The sequence below is a fragment of the Polypterus senegalus genome, chromosome 1 (assembly GCF_016835505.1).
Source record: "Polypterus senegalus isolate Bchr_013 chromosome 1, ASM1683550v1, whole genome shotgun sequence".
In the NCBI taxonomy this organism is placed as follows: domain Eukaryota; kingdom Metazoa; phylum Chordata; class Cladistia; order Polypteriformes; family Polypteridae; genus Polypterus; species Polypterus senegalus.
The window spans coordinates 81,294,895-81,319,581 of NC_053154.1; the positions used below are offsets into that span (position 1 = coordinate 81,294,895).

The 24,687-nt window shown below is 37.1% G+C and overlaps 1 protein-coding gene across 4 annotated transcripts in view; it reads right to left on the reverse strand.

Moving 5' to 3' along the window:
* Positions 1 to 24,687, reverse strand: part of LOC120528046 (pre-B-cell leukemia transcription factor-interacting protein 1-like) — a 63,893-nt gene that overhangs the window by 19,402 nt on the left and 19,804 nt on the right. For 2 of the 4 annotated variants that reach the window (XM_039752026.1, XM_039752051.1), the window contains exons 4-10: positions 21,751 to 21,833; positions 15,899 to 16,079; positions 13,960 to 14,046; positions 10,629 to 10,850; positions 9,773 to 9,796; positions 8,298 to 8,350; positions 6,338 to 6,463 (exon numbers count right to left, since the gene is read on the reverse strand). In XM_039752026.1, coding sequence (XP_039607960.1) covers positions 6,338 to 6,463; positions 8,298 to 8,350; positions 9,773 to 9,796; positions 10,629 to 10,850; positions 13,960 to 14,046; positions 15,899 to 16,079; positions 21,751 to 21,833 — 776 coding nt within the window. The remainder of the gene's footprint in view (positions 1 to 6,337; positions 6,464 to 8,297; positions 8,351 to 9,772; positions 9,797 to 10,628; positions 10,851 to 13,959; positions 14,047 to 15,898; positions 16,080 to 21,750; positions 21,834 to 24,687) is intronic. The other 2 variants (XM_039752044.1, XM_039752035.1) reach the window with 2 other exon arrangements.

Here is a 24,687-nt window from a genome sequence, read left to right on the forward strand (position 1 = left end):
GCTCACACTGGAATCCCAGTCAAGATGGTTGTAACACAATAACTAAATACTGTACGAAAACACACACAACAGTACTACATCCATGAGACACTTACATCCACACAGAAAAAAAAATCTAAGTATATTTGTATAATAGAAAATAAAAACTGCAGCTGTTATTTTTTTATTGTGCCTTTCAAGACGTTCAAAGTATAACCATAAATGCTTACTGTAACAACAAAAGGTAGTAACTCTGGTTAAATCTTCTATGAACATGTAAACAAAATATGCATGAGTCTTTAACCTATTAAGTTACGGTACAGTAGATAATTTTAATATGCTTACTCCTATATTAAAGTCTACTTTCTGTACTTCATGAAAGTACAATGGTTGATCCTTTCTTTCTCTAAAAGAAAAAAGCACATGAGATTTAAGACTTCTTGATAGTAATACTAATATGAAATTGCGCATCTAAGCAGCTAAAATATATCACAAGTGGTTGCTCTGGGAACACGGACTTCTTTTTTTCCTTTCTTAAGAACTTCTACTGTCTTCATAGAGGTAACTGCTATAAACTAAAATACTATAGCATGGTTTGGCCAGGTGGTTGAAAGACAGGTCAAATAATTCTCTTTTGCTTTTTACAGTGCACAGCAGCAAATCAGTTATACAGTACAAATGTAAATTGAAAAGTCAGTGCTATTGTGTTTGAACAATGACCACAACTGTTGTCCATTGTTAACCATTGTACTTGTTCTGTGGGTGTCTAAATAGGTTTTCCTTCCACATCTACAAGGACATTTATAATTCATATACTGAATTAAAGGATTATTAGCGCTAGTCATCCACAGATTATTAGTGTGAATGTTTGTTTTAGAACAAAAATTATTTTCCACACATGAGCTTTATTGTGGTTTCAGTTAAAGTCAGGTTTGTGTGGCTGAATAAGGGTGATAGTGTAATTATGCCCAGGAATAGAATGGAACCTGCTTTACACTCGACAGTCTTGTGCTGAACTTACAATGGATATACATAATGGATGAGCGAGTGAGCAGCATTGGACACAAGGTAAGCAACATCTCTGGACTGGGCAGCAGTCTACTGAAATAGTGAAACAACAGGCTTCCAGCACAGGATCATGGGGCATGCAGTTTTGAATGAGGACTGCTGCATAAACAACAAGCAGAAACCTACAAATAATTGTAAACACCTTTTCTGAAAGTTTTGTTTAGGTTAAGGTCCTTATTTTGGTTTTGCAAAAAAAGGGGAAAGTCTAGAAGTTGTTACTCTACAGGTCTTTTTTTTCATTGACATTTGATAGAGACTAGCATTGCCTTGTTCTAGAACTGCTAATTCAGTATGTTAATTTCATTTATTGATTTTATGCTGCACGAAGATCCCTTTGAATTATTACATTCAATTTCTGCATCAGTGAATACTACGCAAGTGAATGGGAGTCCCATCTGTCCAATAGTCTTGGAGATGTTAATCTAATCAAGTCTGAGGTGGGCAAGCCTATCCCAGCTTAACTGGGAGCACAGGAGAAATTACATCCAGATGGTGGGCAGGCTCACTGCAGACCACACACACGCACACACCAATATTGGGAAGGTTAAATCATTCTAAAATACTAGTCCACATGTGATTGAAGGGACTGAAATATATGGCAACTGAGAAGTGAGGAAAACAGGTAAAAGTTACACTAAATAAAAGACTTCTTAAAGGAAAACTTACCCAAAGTCACTGTTTCAAAAGGAATTGCAATGATGTAAATTTAATCTACTTCAAGTCTCAGTCTCTACAATATTTATATGGCTGAGGTTTATTTAATGTTTACAGTTATTTTTCATTTAAAGTGTAAACAATCGATCCAGAAAGTATTCAGAAGCCTTAACTTTCTGCACACTTTGTATTGCATTTTTAATTTTAAATGGATAAATTTGCCATTGTTGCTCATTGATCGACACTCAATAAACCATAGTGACAAAGCGAAAACATTTTCAGAAAAAATTGCCAATTTATTACAAATTAAAACACTGAAAAGGTCTTATTTATAGAAGTACTCCGATTGTTTGCTGTGGCATTTCAAATTGTGGTCAGGTGCGTCCTGTTTGCTTCAATTATCCTTGAGATGGGTTTAGAAAGTGACTGGAGTCCACCAGAAGACTTGCCATTGAATTTGGCTTTCTAATCAAATTAAAATAAAATTAACATTTTATTATTCACATACAAATTACATACAGTGCAACTATGTAGTGCAATTTTAGTATGATGCATTACAAGAAGTGTACTGTATTTATAAATACATTTATAATCTGCTATGTTTAATAAAAATATAAAGCCATCTAGCAATCATAATGCTTTCACTTTTTCAGCACAGCCTTATAAAGAAACCCCAAATCATAAGGCTGTGCCCTTATCGCAGACACTAACTTGAGTTTTTTTGAACATTAAAAAAAATCAATCATTATGGAATCTTCAGAAATTTTATGCATTTGAAAAGGTCTGGATTTACACAGTAGTGTGAATGGGGAAAATGGAGAGTTTTGATAATGCTGCTTTTCAGTAATGCTGATGCATGTTTTCATAGGATCAGACACTGACTATGCGGACTGTTATGCTACATTCACTGTATGGTCAATTCCTAACCTCTTGGCATCAGTTGACTTTGGCAACCATCTATTTGTTTGTAACCTTTACAAGCAGTTATACTTGCTTGTTCACAAAAAGAAGTTATCTGTTATTTAACATGTGCTTTTGGCATTTTAAATTACTCCACATTTGTTTCATAAACAAACTATGCTCTTGGCTGTTAAATCAAGTCAATAAGAAAGATTTACCCATTTTTGGCATTTCAGAGGCAATGATGAACTTTTAGAAAATAGTCTGAAAAATGCTAGTTTTCTGAAAAGTCTTGAAATGAAAATGCCATTTTCAAATGTTATCTGTGTTCTTATGAAGTACCCCCAAATTTCCTGTCTGGTTGTTGCCTTTGAGGACTAGATAGATAGCTAGATACAGCGCCCTCCACAATTATTGGCACCCCTGGTTAAGATATGCTCTTAGGCTTCTAATAAATTCTTTTTTTTCCCAAAAAAAGAGAAAAATCCAACCTTTAATTAAAGTACGATGATCCTCCACCATTATTTACAGTGGGCATGAGGTGCTTTTCTGCATGCTAATTCTTGGATTCACGCCAGACCCACTTAGAATGTTTGTTGCCACAAAGCTCAATTTTAGTCTCATCTGACCAAAGCACATGGTCCCAGTTGAAGCCCCAGTACCACTTACAAACTCCAGACATGTATGTTTGTGATTGTAGGTGAGAAAAATCTTTTTCCTTGCATGTCTCCCAAAAGCTTGTCAGCATGGAGATAGCATCTTAAGGTTGTCATGGAGACTTTGTGACCCCAAGATACCACCCTTTGGTGCAGATCTCCAACGGTGAGCTTTCCAGAATTTACTTCTTTTACCACCCTCCTCACTGTGCATGGTGGCAAGGTAAACTTGGGTCCTCATTCAGCCTTGTTTGTCACTATTCCTCTTGTTTTACACCACTTTATTATTCCTCCGAGTGTAGATACAGGCAGATTTAGGTGAGTAGCTGTTTTCTTGTAGCCATTACCCAACTTATGAAGGTCGAGACACATCTGCCTTACTTGAACGGCATGTTCTCTTTTCTTTCCCATGCTGAAGAGTGGCTAAGAGCAACAGGGCTCTGTCACATCATATTTATAGACAAAGACACAGGAAGTCATTAATTACTAATTAAAGGTTCCAATTTACTCTGATCAACTTTAAAAACTAAACTAGAAATTACAAAAACGCTTCAATTACATTTTATAGGAATTGTTAGGGGTGCCAATAATTGTGACACACATGATTTCATGTAAAAAAAAAAATATATATATATATTTCTTAATGTGGGATTTTTTTCCCCAATGAATAAATGTACTTCAATTACAAGGTTGGACTTTTCTCTTTTTTGTGTCGTGAGCCTATATTTTTTTGGGAAAAAAAATTAAAGAGTGATACAAATGGAGGTAAAACACACAATAACACTACTGTATATTAATAATATTAGAATAATAATAAGACTACTGCAGAACAATAAAGAACAAGAGATAGGTGAAAATACAAATACAGTAGAACAATAATAAATATTTATTAAGTGATCTTTTTTTTTTTTTTTGAAAGACACTTGCTTTACTTATATTTTACATGAGGGACTAGTCTGAAAGCCGTTAAGAAACATCAAGTTCCTGATGATGATTGACACCTCAAATTAATAGACACTTCATATCTAAATTGTATCCATATATATATATATATATATATATATATATATATATATATATATATATATATATATATATATATATATATATATATATATATATATATATATATAATTGAACTGAATTCCATTTACACCTGCCATTAAAATGCATGTCCACATTGTGTCTGGGTAAACATCAGATGCACAACACTGTGCAAGACCTGGGGGTTTTGTGGTCACTCATATTTAATCAGAACAGCACAACACACCCTCAGCTCTCTAGCCTGAAGCTGGAATGGGAACCGTCTGTGTGTTAAAGACCCAACACAAAAAAAAATGAAAAGTGACACACCAAATTGCCATGAAGAACTTTCTAGTGTTTTAATGCAGCACCAAAGATTTAACAGAGTTATGAAGGAGAGTGGGTAGTGTGACATCATGCATGTCACTACCTCCACTCATTTTCTAAGCTCTCATCCACTCTGTATGCACAGCTGCTGCTCTAACATGGCTTTCCCATCTGCTGCTACCACCTCATTTGGCTTACTTAACTGTTCTATAATGACAGAAAACACATTTTCACTCACAATTGTATTTAATATGGTCACTGTTCATTTCTGACCAACTCCAAATGTGGTGTGAGAGCCATGCACAATCTGATCAGAAATGTACAGAGCAGCAAACTATGTTTATGTATTCCGCAAAAAAAAAAAAAGAAATGCACTGAATTAATGTTAATAATGATGCAAAGATGGCTGTCCTCATTCGTTCTGTAAGAGGGGTACCATAATACTTTAGTATTTTATAGTCAAAAACAAAAAAGAAAAACCAATACAAAACAAAAAAAAAAAAAAAAACTTTCAGCGACCAAGAACCCCAGTCTCTCCACTATACCATTACACTTAGTTGAAGAGTAACAAGTGTATACAAAGAAAACAATTTATGGTATCATTTTAAGCAACAGAGCTGTATAAATATATACTTCATGTACATTCTTACAGTTAGTAATTTTCTCGGATTGTTGTTTCCATATTATATATACTGTTAAGCAGTTTCAATAATGTATGTTTTTGTAGAAAAGATAAACATACAAATGAGCCTTTATGAAGCCTCAAGAATTTTCGATGTATACCTGTAGTTTAAATACAAAATAAATTCATCTCTAATACTGGCTGACTCCACCAGAAACCTAAAAGCTCACTCCTTAAGAACTTACCAAGAGGTAAAATTTTACAATGTATGTATGTGTATGTGTGAGGCATTGCAAGGAAATACTGCCACTCTTAATACAAAGATGCTGCGTGAAATACCTGAATTCCACTTCTAAAATTAAAAAAGAAAATTTAGTATGATACACCTATTACCAGAACCGCTTCACTCAATTTAACAGAGTTAACACATTTGCTATCTACAGTGACAAAATTCTAGTTTACCAAATAAAAAAGGGGTAATATAATACAATACTCTGCATTAATGAATTGCAATAGTTAATACTTACAAACACAAAAAAGCAGAGATATTGTGTTGTGACCCGTGTATATTATACGGTCCCTGGAAACTATCACCCCCTGTAAAATAGTTATAGAGCTTTACCTATGTAATTTACATTATTAAATGTGTCCATTTTAGTGCAGCAACACAACATGATTAAACTGAAATGGACAATCTAATTAAATGGTCAAAAATAATGAAATTCTTGTGATAATAATTGCAGAAAAACAATGAGAGTTTGGTAGGCACAACACCTCTATTAACAGCTCATACATTTTTACATCTCTCTACCCTAGAAAACAAATGTTATAGATAACAAGTGCCAATAAACATTGGACGTAGCCGTCTTTCACAGATGCCAAAAATTAAAAGAGAACTTTATTTGGCAAGACAAGGCAAACATATGAAACTAGCAAAATGATTTTTACACCTTTAGGAATTTACTATGGACACTATTTATTAACAGTAGATTTGAAAATAATCTGTTCAAATGCTTTCAGAGAGATAACTGCTCAAACCAGTGAAAACCAAACAAAGCAACAAGAACAAATCAGACACAAAAGGTGAATAAACAGATGTTGCACTCACTTGGAGCTGTGCCTGCATGAGACGTATCTGCTGGTTTTCTTTAGCCAATTTGTCCAACAATTTTGTCAATGTCTGCAGTGCCTGTGGGTCTTCTTGAAGTTGTTCCATATTTATGTTTTGCCAATCCTAAAGATAAGCATTTATGAATAGTTTAAATTTTATGATTGTGGCATACTATTTATTCATTATGACTAAGCAAGGCAAAGGATCACTTTTAGACAAAATCCATATGTAGGTACATTCTCCCAATAAACATCTCAACATCAGCCAGTTCCTTTCCTTCTAAACATAAATTATAGTAACTAATTTTAGAAAAAATTATTTTAAATCAACAGATAACCTCCAAAAACAAATACTGAATAAAATGTCCATTATCTATCTATTTATCAAGCAAAATGATTGAATTAATTTTTTTTCTCAAAAAATGAAATTCACCAATTTGGTAATATTTAAAACACAAAGTGCAAATAAAAATAAAATCTGCCTTGACAGTGATTAATACTTTTTTAAGTCATTGAATACAGAGTTACATTCAGACCTCTTCATTTTTTCACATTTTGCAGGTTTGTGCTAAAATCATTTCATATCATTCTAACTCCAAAAAACAGTCAAGCAGCACTCAGTAACCCCAGAATGACAAAACAAAATAAACATCAGTTGATTGGGTGCCTCCCAATCTATTGACCTTGGCCGAGATATTTCTACACCTTGTTTGGAATCCTCAACTGACTGAATATGATTAGGAAACATGCACACCTGTCTATAGAAGGTCCCACAGTTGAAAACGTGTATCAGAGCAAAAATCAAGCCATTACGTCAAAGGAAGCTTAGAGATCAGATTGTTTGAGGCACAGATATGGGTAAGGCTACAAAAAAATTCTGCATCACTGAAGGCACCCAAAAGCACATCTGCCTTCATAATTCTTAAATGGAATAAATATGGAAAAACTACCAATTTTCCTAGACTTCACCAGCAATCATGGGAGAAGGGTCATGGCAAGAGAGGTGATCGAGATAAGATCCCAATGGTAACTCTAGCTAAGTTCCACAGAACCTGTATGGAGATGGGAGAAACTTCCAGAAGGACAACCATCACTGTAGAACTCCACTGATCTGGGCTTTATGTGGTTAACAGAGTGGTTAGACAGAAGTCTCGCCAAAAAGTCACCTAAAGGACTGTGAAAAAAAAGTCTCTAGTCTGATGAAACCAATTTCAGCATCATGTCTGGAGGAAACTCAAGTCTTTGCAATGCAATACCATCCCATTGGTGAGGCATGGTTGTTGCAGCTTAATGCTGTGGTGTTGCTTTCAATTGGGAGACTAGACAGAGTTAAGAGAAAGCTGAACAGAGCACAGAAGAGAGATGTCCTTAAAAACCGGCTTCAGAGCACTCTAGTTCACCTTCCAACAGGAAACATGACACTAAGCACAAAACAAATATCACAGAGGAGAGGCTTAGGGATAACTCTAGGAATGTCCTTGAGTTGCCCAGCCAGGTTTAAATCTAATTGAACATCCCTGTTAAGACCTGACAGTTATCCAAAGATGGTCTCCATCCAACCTGATAGAGCTTAAGAGGATCTGCAGAGAAGACTGAACATCTCCAAATCCAGGCGTGCAGCTCTTGTTGTGTCATGTCCAAGAAGACTCCAGCCTGTAATTACTGCCAAAGGGGCTTCAACTAATTACTAAGTAACAGGCATGAAAATGTGTGTCAATGTGATATTTCAGTTTTTATTTTTAATACATTTTCAAGCAATTCTAAAATCCTGTTTTCACTTTGTAATGCTGGGGTATTGAGTGTTGTTGATTGATTTGGAAAAAAATAAATGATTTTAGCACAAAGCTGCAGCATAAAAATGTGCAAAAACTCACTCATTCAATTGCCAGTTTCTATTTACATATACAAAATTTGTTATTGACTCTCTACATGAAATATTATACATCATTCCATCTCACCAGAGTCTGGGATAACGCCTCCTGTTTCAGTTCCTCTGTCTCCAGCCCCTCATCTGAAAAAAATATATTGTTTTTTGGAATTTATCTTAAAGTGGATCAAACATGGCATAAGCAAGCACAAAAACAACTGGCATATTGGGGGGCTGACATACAAAGGCCAAATCAAGAGAGAAAGCTACTTAAAAGCAACTTTGCAACTGCATTCATTCTAAGTTTGCCCTAACTGGTGCCTAGAGCGCAGATGTGTTTGACACTGAAGAAAGATTTTCTGAATATTCTGCTACTACAGTAATTTTACACAACTGAAATGATTTAAGCAGGTTTGGGAATGTTATGCCACGAACGAGTTTTAGAGGAAAAAAAAAAGGCATCTTCAATATCTTGTGCATATTATTACAAATTAACCAGGGCATACATGAAGGCCAACACTGTTGTGCTTCATTATGCACCATGAACCATGCAACAACTCAGAACCACAGAACTATGGCAACTTAATAATTAAAAGGACAGATTTGAAACTCAGAGTAAAGATTTAAAAAAAAACAATTTGTCAAAGAGGAATACCTTTTAACAGCATTGAACAGGACTTCCCTAAGGTACACATTAGACAATACAATCATTTTTATTCACATTATGTTAAAAACTGATAGTGGAATAAAGTGCTAAAGCAGACTTATCCTGAGTAATATACACAAGATGTCTTTTATGATGCCGTCTTCTATCAATTCAAACGATCAAGGTTTTCCTTTTTCTTTGGCGACTGCATGACCATTGTCAAACTTGATTAGGGAATATCTTTAGGGCTGACATTGTTATGCGTACTCCCGGCCCATAGAGGGCACACTCGTTAACTCCTTATCTCTATCTGCCTGTAGACCTGACAAAGAATGGCCAGTAGACATTTGACATCACTTCCTGTCCAAACCCAGAAGTCCCACCTACCAATATTTAAATATGCTCCAAGCAGGAAGTAGAAATTAGATACAGAGCCGACTCCTGTGAGAGAGACAGCTCCCATTCCAAAGTGACCGATATCAAGACAAGCCCTGATAGTCCACACTTGTAATTTTCTCACATTATATTACAATATGTTTACTTTAGTTTGTAAAGCATTTACTATGGTTTACTTAATTGGTCGGTTACTATTAAGTTATTCCTAAATAATCATCCATGTGGTATATTATTTTGTAATCTTTTTTTTAAAATATAGTCCTGTATCATACAACTATTAAAGTAGTTGAATAATTATTAGATCGTTTGTCAGGCATACTTTTTCCATCATCCAATCAGAGCTCAAATAATGCGCTACCCAATGCCCAAAGCTAACTGACACAGAACTCCCCACAAGCAGAATCAGAATTTGACATAAATGGAAGCAAGAATGAGCACAAAAGTAAGCAAACAGCTGTTTTTAGCTATGTGGCTCATAATTAGTAAACAAATCAGACACCCCAAGATATACCACAAATACTCACCATCCTCAATTTCAGTATAGGAACCTGCAAATAAACAGAGTTCAGATAGACACAAAAGCAAGAAGGGGCAAAGTATACACTAATATGGAGCAAAATCTGATTCTGCCTTTAGTGGGAATATACTGTACGCAATTTAATTTACCAATACTGAAAAAGGAACATGTCAATTAATGTAAAAATGTTCATATTTCACAGTTTAACAAATACAGAATGTACAAAAATGTGAATTTTATATAATTAAAATCAGTAGTACCCTTTTCCAGAAAAATACTGCACTTATACAATTCTCATTTCTCATATTGCGATTCATTAAACTTCATTCATCTAATTGGTTTCCCCTTGATAACTGCATTTTTCTTAAGTTTAAGTCTGCATTGCAGAGATGTACTTCTTTCTTTTAATAGTAAATCTATATTTCTGGCTGCTAATTGTTAGGTCTTGTTGACCTATTTGAAGCAAAATACATAAAAGCAATAAAATACTGCATGGCTTTATTAATGTGTATTGTGTTTCAGCAGCCTGTAATAGTGCTGATTTGTGAATTCACAATTTCTAAAAGTATTAGTGATGAACACTGTAAAAATATGAAAATATAAATAATGATCCAGGTTTGTTCATTGTCTACAGTGTTCATTAGAAAATAAACTCAATAACATTTTTACATTTTATAAAAATATGATCATTAGATTCTTTTTTTTTTCTTTCATGGCCATTTTATTATTATTTTTTTATATTTAGGCTACTGCTTTTCTTTTATTAAAAACTCTGAATTTAAAGGTTTCATTTTTGGTTTAAGTTTCATATGGTTATAACACATTTGTAGTTAGCGTAATGGTTTACGTGACGATGTACTCACCTGAAAACAAAACTACTCCCAAACCAAGAAGAACTAACGCACCAATGATACACTTGTTCAGAGTAAGTCCATCCCACCACTGCTCCTGATCCACACGTACTTCATGCTGGCCTCTCTCAATGAAGTCGGCCCCAGTTGGGGACTTCACTTCAGTACCACGTCTCTTCCGTACGGTGTTTCCACTCTCCTCACTACTTGAGCTCAACTCATCCAAATCTTCTCCTAAAATAAAATTAGAATTGAAAAACATTCTAAAAATAGTCAACACTCTTAAGGATTCGTTTAGATACATTTCTGGAGTATTTATGTTGGATTCATACATATACAAAACGTGTACTAAAGTAAAGAGTCATGGATGCAGCTACATTATACTTTTGGAAATTATGCAATAAAAACATTCAAATAACTTAAAAACACAAAAAAGAGATGAATCCATTCCAAGCAAAATTCATGCACTGTAGGAGCATCTATTTACTTTATTAATATCAACCACACACTGTAACAACACACTCTGTAAAAACATTTTTGAATGAGCAGCACTGGGGGAAAACCCCACACAATAAGCCAAAGAAATTCAGATGTGGCAAATAATCCACTGGAATTAAATCATGCAGCAGACTGGAAAGAGAAGGAAACGTGTGTAATAATGGTTGGAAAGAAGTGTAATGTTTTAAACCAACTTGGGAACGTGGGCTTTTGTACAGCCTATATACAGAAAGCTTAAGTGCACTACATTCCAGAAATTCAAAACAATTGTTTAAAGCACAACGTGATATAAAAGATGCCATCTGGAGCACCACTTGACCATTTTATGTAAAGTTGATGCTACATTTATAACCATTACTGAATATCCACAAAGAGAAAATAAGAACACACTAACAGGGTCTCTAGGAAAGCTAACACATGTTGCAGTGTAGTGGGGTGAAAAAGTAACAATATGTTTATGGCAAAAGTATACTTGGGAACATGCTCCTTAAAAACAAAGATGGAAAAATGACACAAAGAAGCGACCACTCCCGTCATTCATAATGGATTTTTCTTATTGCTTTATTTTCAATACTGAAATATTTGTACATCATGCTGCCTCCTGAACATTTCGAAAATCTCCTCAAAAATATGACGAGGTGCTTAGAGTGGCTGTGCTATTCTCAGGTCGGTCTCCTCCTACACTAAATCTGCAGTCTTACACTGGTGTGAACAGCTAAGTGACTACTCTGCTGTGGTAAAGAAAACCTCCTTAAGAGAATCTACAGTCACACTTTTCAGAGGATAATGGTGCTGCAACACTGCAACAATATCAATGTTGGATAACTAACCAACTATCTGAAGATTATTTTGGCTTAAATGATAAAATGACATATGGAAAGAATTTAAATATGTGACAGAATAAGACGACACTTTAAATAAAAAGTTAATTCAAGTCTTGTTGAAATAAATATAAATGCTAGCAGCCTGAATGAAGGGTTTATAGATATTCAGTCATTTCTCTCTCCCACTCTATTGTCAATAGTGTTGTAATTACAAGCCATTTTTATTATTTGAGATATAGCATTATTTTCCAATATTACCACGCATGTATGCTCTGTGAAGGACAAAAGCTAACTGAGATGAGCATTTCAGAAGAGGCCCAGAGCCTCAAGCTAGCCTTCTTAGATCTAAATCTAGAAGAGCAAATCACAAAGGGTGTCACACAAGTCTGTTACATTACAAAATGGTTTAATCAAGGACAAGTATTGGCTCAAGGACTGTTCTGCACTTTGTTTTTTGATGTCAAACATCATCCCCCAAAACTCCCAAAAGTTATAGGTATAATGTAACATCAGATAAATATGCTATTATGGATTTTATAAAGTAGCAAAACAATACTAGAAAAACATTATTGTTGTAAATGACAAAGCAGCCAAAAATGATTCATAATTTTTTTACATATTGAAATAAAATAATTAAACCCCCTAGATAGGAAAAACAAGCTTTAGAGATCAACATGGGTGATAAAAAAAGACAAAGCCTTGAGTTTATGAATATAATATCAAAAGTGACACTGGTAAGTAAGCACATTGTCTTGGAGCAGGTTATGTTCTGTGCTTTACAGATTATGAATACAAACCCCACAAATCTTAAAATTCACCAACAGAGTCATCACAAATTGGCCCATGACATACTTCGGGGCAAAGAAAAAGAAAAGTTGAAAAGTGCCAGCAAGCAGAGCGCTCATGCAAGTCCATGGCCACATAATGCAAGACAATGACCAGTCACATCATGTTTGCAAAGGGCAGCGGCTGGGGGGCACAAACTCGGTTGAACACAAAACACAGAAAGAAACCCAAATTCATTTGTTCATTGAAGCTGCCAGGACTACAAGACTATGCAACTTGCTGTGGTTTAGAAAACGTGCTACTTCTCTCAACCTCAAATTAAACAACCTGTGTGCTGCATGAGAACATTTTATGGTGAGAATGTAGAAAAAGTATACTGTATTGTGTAATGTAGAAAGAAGTATTTTCTTTTACATTTTTGCAGTATAAGGCTATTTCAGCTGTTTGTTGTTAGCTCTATTCCAGTTAAATTTCGATTAATGTTTTGCATGCAAAACTGCATTTTTTTTAGAACAAGTGATTAAAAAAAAATAGGAATCTCATAAAATTGTTTATATTCAGTGCCTGGTTTTGTTTCTACTTGTTTATAATGGGACATAACCTCTAGGATTCCACTGACATTAAACAAATATTACCAAAACCATTAAATCAACAGTTCTGTCAGGTTGTGACACAAAACTAACTATATAATACCTCTTTGAACATACAGAATTACTAAACCTAAAATATTTTAAAAAATTAGAATTTTTTTTTTGCGTAGCATGAACACTAAATTACTAAAATATAATAAGACTAACTAAAATTAATCTTCATTTCTAATATCAGAAATAATACAGAAATAAAAACTAGTATAAGAAGGCAAAACTGTAAATACCTTGTAAAAAACTTACCACATGCAAATAATTATTTAAAAAACATTTTTGCAGTAGTTGACTTTATACTTACAATCTGCACAAAAGATTTTTATGTACCTGAAACATCAGGTTTTAAAGCATGGGTTCCCAGATAAGAAAAATACCCAATTAACACTGTCATGTTTTTACCATGCAAATTTAAACATTCAATCAGACTGTGATATTTGGTCTTAGTTATAAGGACATTCCAGTCTGTCCGTGGCCTCCATCCACCATTAAGCAGACACCAGTGACGGAAATAGCAATATCATCTAAAATGCTGTTGCCCAAATATTCAGCTCGGCACATGCTTCTCCTCCTGTAAGCATGCTGTTCTCATACCGGCAGCTTTGTGTCCAATCAGCCGCTTCCCCCATCTGCAGATGCCATCCAAAGACACAGTCTGTACCAATGGGATCACCAACCGCACTTCAAACATAAATCACACTGAACCTTACTTACTTCTGCATAATAAGTATTACAAACTAATTTAAAAAGTACAACTGGTACAATAAAAAATATACAGTATATATACAGTGTATATATATATATATATATATATATATATATATATATATATATATATATATATATATATATATATATATATATATATATATATATATATTTGGGAGAATATTAGGTACAATTAAAATACATTTCATTTTTTGTTTTAATTGTCCTAACAGTGACTGATCCCAGGCCAAAACAAATGCCCTAGAACAGGGGTGTTCAACTCCAGTCCTGGACTACAACAGTGGTTGCAGGTTTTCATTCTAACCCTTTTCCTAATCAGCGAGCAGTTTTCACTGCTAATTAACTCCTTTTCCCTTAATTTTAATAGCCCTGCTTTTAAGGATTTGCTTCTTCATTTAAATGACAGCCAAACATTGGAAAGTCAAACTCCAACCAGTTTCTTAATGAGAAGCCAATTCTTGCCATTAATTAAAACCGTTACTGAATATCATGACTTGTTGCTGCTCTCATTCTCCCACAGCAGACTGTTGACTTTCTGCTTTTTCTAAGACAACTGTCAAGATGTTTTGAAGCAGCAACAAGTCATGAAATTCAATAATGGCTTTAATTAACAGCAAGAATTGGCATCTCATTAAGAAACTGGTTGGAGTGAAATTGGCTGGAGTTTGAAGTTCCAATTTAGCTGGTCATCTGTTGGCTCATTTCGCATCTCATTTATGTTTGGCTGCCATTTAAATGAAGAAACAAATCAATTCAGAGAACGAATCCTTAAAAAAATGGCTTTTAAAATTAAGGGAAAAGGAGTTAATCGGCAGCAAAAACGGCTCACTAATTAAGAAGAGGGTTAGAATGAAAACCTGTGGCCACTGTGGCCCACCAGGACTTGACTTGGACACCCCCACCTTAGATATTCTACTGCTTTTATTCCGTGCTTAGATATGTTTCACCTGGTACTGTAGTTCACAGACTGGGAAGTCGCTGTAATTATTTACTTTATTTTGCACAGTGACAAATAGTATAGTACAGTGCTGCAGTGTTTCTGTAAAATCTACAGCAAAGCTAAAGTAAGTTGCTTATCTGTGTTTCTCACCATGTGTAAGTCAATGTAGAATTTGGTACCCATTTTAAAGCTATGCAGAAAGGAAAGTAAGAAAAATCATAAGTTAAAGAGGAATAAAATAAGATCTCCAGCATATGTCAACAACGCATACTTTTTCTCAAGTAAATTAAGTTACTAAAATATGGATTCCAGTTTGCACTAGACAGGTGGTACTCAATCTTAAGTCCTGGGAGAACTCTGTGGCTGCAGGTTTTGGTATCTAGAAGTATCTAATTACTATTTAAATTATAAGATCGCTCTAAGATAAAATTAACCCCCAGTTGTGAAACTGACTGGAACAAAACCCTGCAGCCAAGATAGTCTCCCAGGACTGAGACTGAAAACCATTGCAATAATTACAATACAAGAACTCACACTGAGACAGACATTCGTCTAAACATTCTACATTACAGACAGATCCCTTCAGGTTTAAAAAACATTTTCTAATTACATACTCATGCAGTCATACAGGTATTTAATATTTTTCTTCTTCTAGCAAGAATAAATGAGAAGACTCTGCACAACAAAATTAGGATGCTGTTTTTCCTACAAGAACAGCCTTAGGCAAATTTGATGAAAATGTAAAGTATTTAATTTGTCTTCTTTCAAGGTGCAGGACTGCTCCAATAATCTCATGTTTTGCACAGCCTTTCTGCACCTATTATAAACTGAAAATATTTCAACTCAATAGCCTTCTTGCCCTACCTGCTTGTTTGCCAATGTTAGCCATTTTGTGTGCTGCGCCAGACTTTTGGCCAATCTCCCCCTCCTCTTCATCTTCCTCAAGACAGCCAATAGACTGAGGGATGTTAACAACATTTGATTCTTCCTGAGTAAGTTTTTTTTCAAATGTTTCACTTTCTGCACCTCCTTTTTCCAGCAAGACCTTGAATCAATGCAAAAATGTGTATCAGCAATGGAAAACAATATACTTCAAATCCGAACACAATCTTTCCATCATTTAATTAGGTCTTATTGCACCAGGTACAAATCTGTGGTATAATTCTCATCACGATTTGGAAACTAAGTCCAGAATTATATATCTGGTTTTCTTGTTAATGAAAATTAAAATAAAATGTCACTAACAAAAAAATAATCATTTAATAAACTAAAACCAAAATAAAATTGAAACTAGTTTTGTTTCCATTTTTATTTTCTCGTTATTTGGCTTTTGTAATTTTGGTCATCAGCTCACTGGTCTTTATGTATACTATGCATGTGAGCACATTTAGTTGCTGGTATATTCATTAAAGCCTTGTGGTTATGAGGTTTGTGCACAAGCATAGTATCCCTCCCTGCAGGCATCCAAATCTCACAGGATTTTATTTGACTTTTTCAGCTATCACTCAGTTTCCCCTTCTAAAACTAAGAGCAAATACCAAAGCCTTCTCACTTGCCAATGACTTGTGCTGTAGATTTTATTGACCATAACTGACGGTCAGTCACAGATGAGTTGGCACTTCTAACAAACTTCAAGGAAAAGGAACTAAAAGCATGCAGGTTTTGCATGTCCCTTATTGAGTGAATGATCTCAGATGTTACTATAACAAATGTTCATTATTTGATGTAAAAATGCTTGAAGAAATGTACTTTATGCATGTACAAAGTTTCATCTATATTTCTGCTGTTAAACATTGTTCAAATAATGGTTTCAAAAGGTACTCTAAAAAAAATAACGAAAGTAAATTTTCACTTTAAAAGTTGGGAAAGCAGTAGATGACGTATTGTCAGCATCAAAAAAAATATAAGAGTATAGGGTATGTGTGCGATGTTCCAATTAGTCAGAAGGAGAATCACAGAAATACAAACTGAAGTGTTTTTGAAATTAAATAACTAGTTGTTTAAACTTATTGGAGGTCAAAGTAATAAATGGCATCAGAACACCTAGTCAATCATGTTTTTTGATTATACTAGAAGTCTTGAATTATCACATTATCATGAGACATGTGAACTCTGTACCAGATTGTACAACTGTCTGACCAGTATATAACAGGACAATATGTAATTTGACAACTATACAGAATATTGCGTTTTTAGACATGCAAAACAGTGGCCATGTACACAGTTTCAGCCAAATGTGAAAAAAAACTGAAAATTTGCTGAAAACTAAAAACAGGTAAAAAAAATAAAATACAAAAAAAAAAATGAAAACTAGAAAATAGTAGATTTTATTTAGTTTTTCATTCTAATATTCAAAAATATCTTAAAACTAGTAAAAAACACTGAACTGTACATACTAGATCTAAACCCAAATTTGAGTGCTGGTGCTATACATTGTTATAAGATGTACAATGAAATGACACAAATTATATTATAATTACTATTTCTGCTATTGCATTGTTTCCTTAACATGTCCATCCATCCATCCTCTTCCGCTTATCTGAGGTCAGGTAGCGGGAGCAGCAGCTTCAGCAGAGATGCCCAGACTTCCCTCTCCCTGGCCATTACTTCTAACTCTTCTGGGAGAATCACGAGGCATTGCCAGGCCAGCCGGGAGACATAGTCCCTCCAGCCTTTCCTGGGTCTTCTCCGGGGCCTCCTCCCGGTTGGACGTGCCCGGAATACCTCACCAGGGAGGCGTCCAGGAGGCATCCTGATAAAGATGCCCGAGCCACCTCATCTGACTCCTCTCGATGTGGAGGAGCAGCAGCTCTACTCTGAGCGCCTCCTGGATGACTGAGCTTCTCACCCTATCTTTAAGGGAAAGCCCAGACACCCTGCAGAGGAAACTCATTTCAGCCGCTTGTATTCGGGATCTCATTCTTTCGGTCACTACCCATAGCTCATGACTATAGGTGAGGGTAGAAACGTAGATCGACTGGTAAATTGAGAGCTTTGCCTTACGGCTCAGCTCCTTTTTCACCACACTGAGAACGCTGCACCGATCTGCCTGTCGATTTCACGCTCCATTCTACCCTCACTCGTGAACAAGACCCCAAGATACTTGAACTCCTCCACTTGGGGCAAGATCTCGCTCCCAACTCCGAGAGGGCACTCCACCCTTTTCCGGCTGAAGACCATGCTCTCGGATTTGGAGGTGCTGATTGCCATCCCAGCCACTTCACAATCAGCTGTGAATGGATTAAGAGAGAGTTGAAGATCACAGCCTGATGAAGCAAACAGGACAACATCATCTGCAAAAAGCAGTGACCCAAACCGGACCCCCTCAACACCCTGGCTGCGCCTAGAAATTCTGTCCATAAAAGTTATGAACAGAATCGGTGACAAAGGGCAGCCCTAGCGGAGTCCAACTCTCACTGGAAACAGGCTTGACTTACTGCCAGCAATGCGGACCAAGCTCTGACACCGGTTGTACAGGGACCGAATAACCCTTATCAGGGGGTTCTGTACCCCATACTCCCGGAGCACCCCCACAGGATTCCCCGAGGGACACGGTTGAACGCCTTTTCCAAGTCCACAAAACACATGTAGACTGGTTGGGCAAACTCCCATGTACCCTCCAGGACCCTGCCAAGGGTGTAGAGCTGGTTCACTGTTTCGCGACCAGGATGAAAACCACACTGTTACTCCTGAATCCAAGGTTCGATGATGCGACGGACCCTCCTCTCCAGAACCCCCGAATAGACTTTTCCAGGGAGGCTGAGGAGTGTGATCCCTCTGTAGCTGGAACACACCCTCCGGTCCCCCTTCTTAAAGAGGGGGACCACCATCCCAGTCTGCCAATCCAGAGGCACTGACACCCGATGTCCATGCGATGTTGCAGAGACGTATCAACCAAGACAGTCCTACAACATCCAGAGCCATGAGGAACTCCAGGCGTATCTCTCATCCACCCTCGGGCCCTGCCACCAAGGAGTTTTTTTGACCACCTCGGTGACCTCAGTCCCAGAGATGGGGGAGCCCACTTCCGAGTCCCCAGGCTCTGCTTCCTCATTGGAATGCATGTTAGTGGGATTGAGGAGGTCTTCGAAGTGCTCCCCCCACCGACCCACAACGTCCCGAGTCAAGGTCAGCAGCGCATTAACATGTTCCAAATGATATTACAGAAGACCAAGGTTCAACTATGTGGTCTGACAATTAAGTTCTCAAACTCATCTTAAAAAGAACTGCTACATACCTCATTGCTGAAAATCACTACAGTCAGCTTCAAAGTATAGGCAGTCCCCGGGTTACGTACGAGATAAGAACTGAAGGTTTGTACTTAAGTTGAATTTGTATGTAAGTTGGAACAGGTACATTATGTTAATAAATGCTGTTGTTGATCGACAGTAAACAACTGTTCTGCCAATGAATGATGGAGTTTCACCTCTATCTGACCTTTTTACTATTTCTACTTTATTTTCAATGGTGATGGTTTTTCTCTTCTTTACTGTATCACCAGCACTTGCATCAGATTTGTGTTTCAGAGACATTCTTGAAGGGTGAAGACAAAAGGTTAAGATGAGCTCTTCTGCACAGCACTGTACACGCTAACACAGCAGGAAGGCACCAGTCGTCAAAACGTCTAATGTACTGACAATAGACAACTTCCTGCTATGTGCGTAACATTACAAGCAGGCTTGCTATTGAAAATGAATTGAGGCGGCGAGGGGGGTTCACCACTCGAAGACCACACAGTCACATCCAATACAGTATGCTGCCTGCAGCGTCAGCCCACTGAGAATGAACACGATATGGCCAAAGGCGGGTAGTGAATCAATTCAACAGGCAGCCACCCGAGGCAAACTACAATGCTACCTCCCGCTGCCCCGTTCACCCTCAATGGCCTCCTTTCAGCCACAACTGGGTCACTGCTTGCAGCATCACCAGCCACCCATCGAGAACGAACGGGGCAGCCATGTGTGGTGGGTGGGCAGTGAAACGCCCCCCTCTGCTCCATCCAGCCCACGTCCAGTCAGGAGCAGTAGCTGTGGCCCCGGTGACTATGGACCGGGGTCACCGCTTGGCACTGGGAGCCGCCTGAGGGACACTACAGTGCGTGAGCAGTGAAATCGCCCCTCTCCAGCCTCCATCCAGCCACCGCTTGCAGCGTCCCCAGGCCAAAGATCACGGAGAGGCAGTTACTGGGGCGATGCGTCACAGCTGTGGCCCTGTTCGCAAGCCGTAGGTCGGATGTCCGTAACTTGGGGATTACCTGTACTCCCCTTGAGAAGCTATGCAACGATGACAGTGCATAGTCCTCCCTTCAAAGCAATTCTGGAAATCTTTTTCTGGAATGGCCATCAGAGCTATCATCGTATTACACCTGATGTCCTGAATGTCATCAAAATGTCTTCCTTTCAATATTTCCTTTATCTTCGAGTAAAGAAAAAAGTCATTGGAGGCCCGATCAGGTGAGTAAGAAGGGTGTTATTTGTTTACTAGCTAAAAACTCCCTCACAGACAGTGCTGTGTGAGCTGGTGTACTGTCATGATGCAAGAGCCATGAGCTGTTGGTGAAAGGTTCAGGTTGTTTTTGATGTTTCACGCAGCCTTTTCAGAACTTCCAAATAGTAAAACTTGGTAAACTGTTTGTCCAGTTGGTACAAACTCATAATGAATAATCCCATTGATATCAAAAAAGGTTAGTAACATCGTTTTGACTCATGCTTTGGACTGACAGAACTTTTTTGGTCGTTGAAAACTGGCTGACTTCCACTGTGCAATTTAAAACGCTTTGTTTCAGGGTCATATTGGTACATTCATGTTTCATCACCAGTGATAACACGGCCCAAAACATCGTCTTGCCTCTCCAAAAGGTCTTGGCAAACTTCGACTCTCCTTTGCTTTTGTTTATTGGTGATCTCCTTCAGGACCATTATTGAACACATCTTTTTCATGCCAAGATTTTGAGTTAAGATTTTCCTATTTCTCTATCGATGTTTACTTGGTCTGCTATGCTTCTCACAGTCAGCTGACAAATTTTTGCAATGTTTTCGTCAGTTCTGCTCATTACTGGCCACCCTGACCTCTCTTCATTAGTTGCACTTTCTCCACCCTCAGAAAAACGTTTAATTAATTTGTACACTGCTGTTTTCTTCATGGCATTATCCCCATAAACTTAGACTAACATGTCCCCGATTTCACTTCCACTCTTGACAAGTTTAACAAGAAATTTAATGTTTGTTCGTTGCTCTAATGAGCGCCACTCAGCAAGACACTGCCACACATCGACACGAACGCAGCTGTGAGACACGGATATACCAAAGTTATGAAACCTTACCAAGATGCTTGTACAGTGCTACCAATGGAAGTGCACAGTGGCAACTTCATGAACTTATATATATACCTTATATATTGTGCTAAGGGAAATGTTAAAATAGTTTAAGGTATTCAAATGACTCTTGAAAAAAAAAAAATTAGTGGAAGCTTATATGTAAAGTAATTCTTGCTTCTTTCCCCAAATAGTGTAGTTTCACTCTTTCGTATTGTCAATTACACAAATACTTTTATCTTCCATGATGTAATTATGGCAACTCTCAGAGGAACACTTCACAATTTATATAATGTACATAGTAATATTTGGTTTGTTTTAAGTTCTTAGACTTTGCAAGTCTATTCGAGGCATCAGGATTTTGTAAAGCTTACACATTAAACTTATGACACCAGCAGCGTACCTTCTTCACCGGCTGATCTTCAAATGATGATAGCTGTTCTGTATGTGGGAGCAATGACTCCAGTTCGGAACTAGTTGGAAATTCTGTAAAGAGACAAATATGCAAGCTTACTCTTCATATATCTGAAAGTCTTTTACATATGGTTTTCATTTTCAAAATACTAATACTAACCATACTTAATAATAAAACGGATATACTGGAGAATTAATGCATTATGCTAGAAAGAAAAAACATATGCTGAAAGAAAATGCAGTTAACATTACCTGTTCATATGGTTACCTTATGGAAGTCTGGTTTCCTCTCATTGTTTAAAAAAATTGAGTGGTCTTGTGATGCAATAGACCACTGTATGAACTAAAACTGCTTCTTGCCTTACATCCTGGCACCACTGGATTAAGCAAGTAAAAAGAACGGACATTTGTCTTTTTCATAACCTGGGGTCTCATGTATAAATGGTGCGTACGCACAAAGTTGTTACATACGAACGTTTCCACGCTCAAATAGTGATGTATAAAACCTAAACCTGGCATAAAGCCACGCACATTTCCATGGTAGCTCATACCCTGGCGTGCGCAAGTTCTCCACTGTTTTGCAGACTGGCAGCACCCAGCGTCAAAACAGTGCTACTGTTCCAGTGTGGTTTCCCTTTCTTGTTTAGATCCACATTCCTGACGCGGCTTTATAAATACACTGAAATTAACCGCATGTTGTTTTTTAGATTAATGCATCTGATTGTAATTAACCAGTAGCAATATAATGGTTCACGGAATGGTCAAACAATTCTAAATACAATAGCTGCTTTAGCGTTGTTACTCTTAACTGCACATTCTTCTTCTTTCAGCTGCTCCCGTTAGGGGTTGCCACAGCGGATCATCTTCTTTCCATATTACTCTCATTGTACCACTCAGAGTATTTATATCACTGTATCCGAGTGGGGAATCACAGCTGTACAGCAGCTGATCGGAAATAGAATTATCGGTATACAGCATCAAGCACATGCTGCCTCAGCCATGCTATCTATTGAACTGCTCTCATATGGCAAACGTTTCAGAGCCTTTCCTCGCGGTTCAGAAACAGTTTCATTCCAAGAACTATAAACGTACTAATTCAGTCCATCAAGTGCTCCTTGTAGAAATGTTTGTACTTACTAGTACAATCACCTCACTAAACTTGTACTACAGTTATAATATTGCACACACTGAGCCACTTTATAAAGCGTGTATTTATATAGGATGATATTTTTAAGATGAAATGCAGCAAAATGCTTATTATACAGATAAAACGAACTTCATTTGAATAATTTATACTGTTAATAATTAAACATATGAGGACACGGTGTCGCTGCACTAGCAAGGATCTGCCACTCCGTTCACGGATTGTTCCTGCTTCGTACTATACGCTTGCTGGGACTGGCGTGACACTGGATGGATAGAATAATTAAACACGTACTACGAAGATATTTCAATGTTCCTTAAAAGTTTTGAAGAATCGGTGTTCTAAGCTTACTGATGGCTTAACATCTATTACAGAGCTGATTGTGTGCCAATTGGGTATTTGGAGAAAGAAAAGGAAGGACAGGAATTGGGGGTTAGTACGTTTGAAAGAGACAGTACTGCTGCAATAAATTATTTCATCGAAGGTCGCGCACAATCATTGCGCCACTGTGTTCCCATGTTTAACAACATGCTTTAACTCCTATCATCATGAAAATTATATCAAGTATACATCTCAGTATTTTAATTATTCAGAGAGCTGTAATATTAAGTTGTGGTGGGCTGGCGCCCTGCCCGTGGTTTGTTTCCTGCCTTGCGCCCTGTGTTGGCTGGGATTGGCTCCAGCAGACCCCAGTGACCCTGTAGTTAGGATATAGTGGGTTGGATAATGGGTGGATGGATGTAATAATACGAATGTAATGGATTCTGTGTCCTGTCGGAGGAAGAGAAAGCCTGGAAGCACATAGTGATTCACACACATATAGTACATAGAAGATCAAATACAAAACAAAGCATTTATCGTGCTACTTTAGTTACGATGGGATTTGAGAAACTAGTAAATTAAACGATTTTAAGATGAAGTTTATTATGTTCTACAGCAGGGGTGCCCAATGCATTGACTGCAATCGACTGGTAGATCGCAAAGGTAGTGCAGGTAGATAGCGTTGCAATCAAAAAAAATTTTTTTTAAATGTAATCTATCATATATCTTCCCTATGGCATTTGCCACTTCATTGACATACAGGGTGGCCAGTCTGAGATCTCCTTTCTTCTAATACACTGCTCATCCCCGCACGCATGATCAAACGCGCAAGCTACTGCAAAACTCCGGCTGTGATCTAGTTAGCCTTTCAATTTATATCGACTAAAGAAAGGATTTAAAAAAAAATGTTTGGGGAGGGTATGGGCTGGATGTGGAAATGGAAGAGGATTTTTTTCTCACAATGTCACAATTGAAGTGCGTTTGTCTGATCGGTCAATCTATCATTGCTATTCCAAAGAAGGAAAATTTGGAAAGGCACTTTTGAATTGTTCATAAAAACTACGAAACTTCCTTCCGAAAAGCAATCTGAGAAAGAGAAAGGAGAGGGAACTAAAATCGCAGTTAATCGGACAGCCGGAATTTTTCACTCGGCTGAATTCAAATGTTCCTTGATTGCATTATTCGGCTCTACTTATTTATGCAAGTCAGCCTTTTCCCCACATGAAGATTATTAAATCCAAATACTATAGTGACCATAAATGTATTGAATTGTTATTGTGCCTTAAAGGTTATTCAGTTATACAAGGTACGACAACATATATTTTATGCATAAAGTACTCTCAGTATATATCCTTCTATATAAAAGCGGTCGGGATTGTCCTTCCGTCCCGTGAGTGCTATGCAGGTGCGGAGTTTCACACGCGCCCCGTTCATTTTGCAATGCACGATGGGATTTGTAGT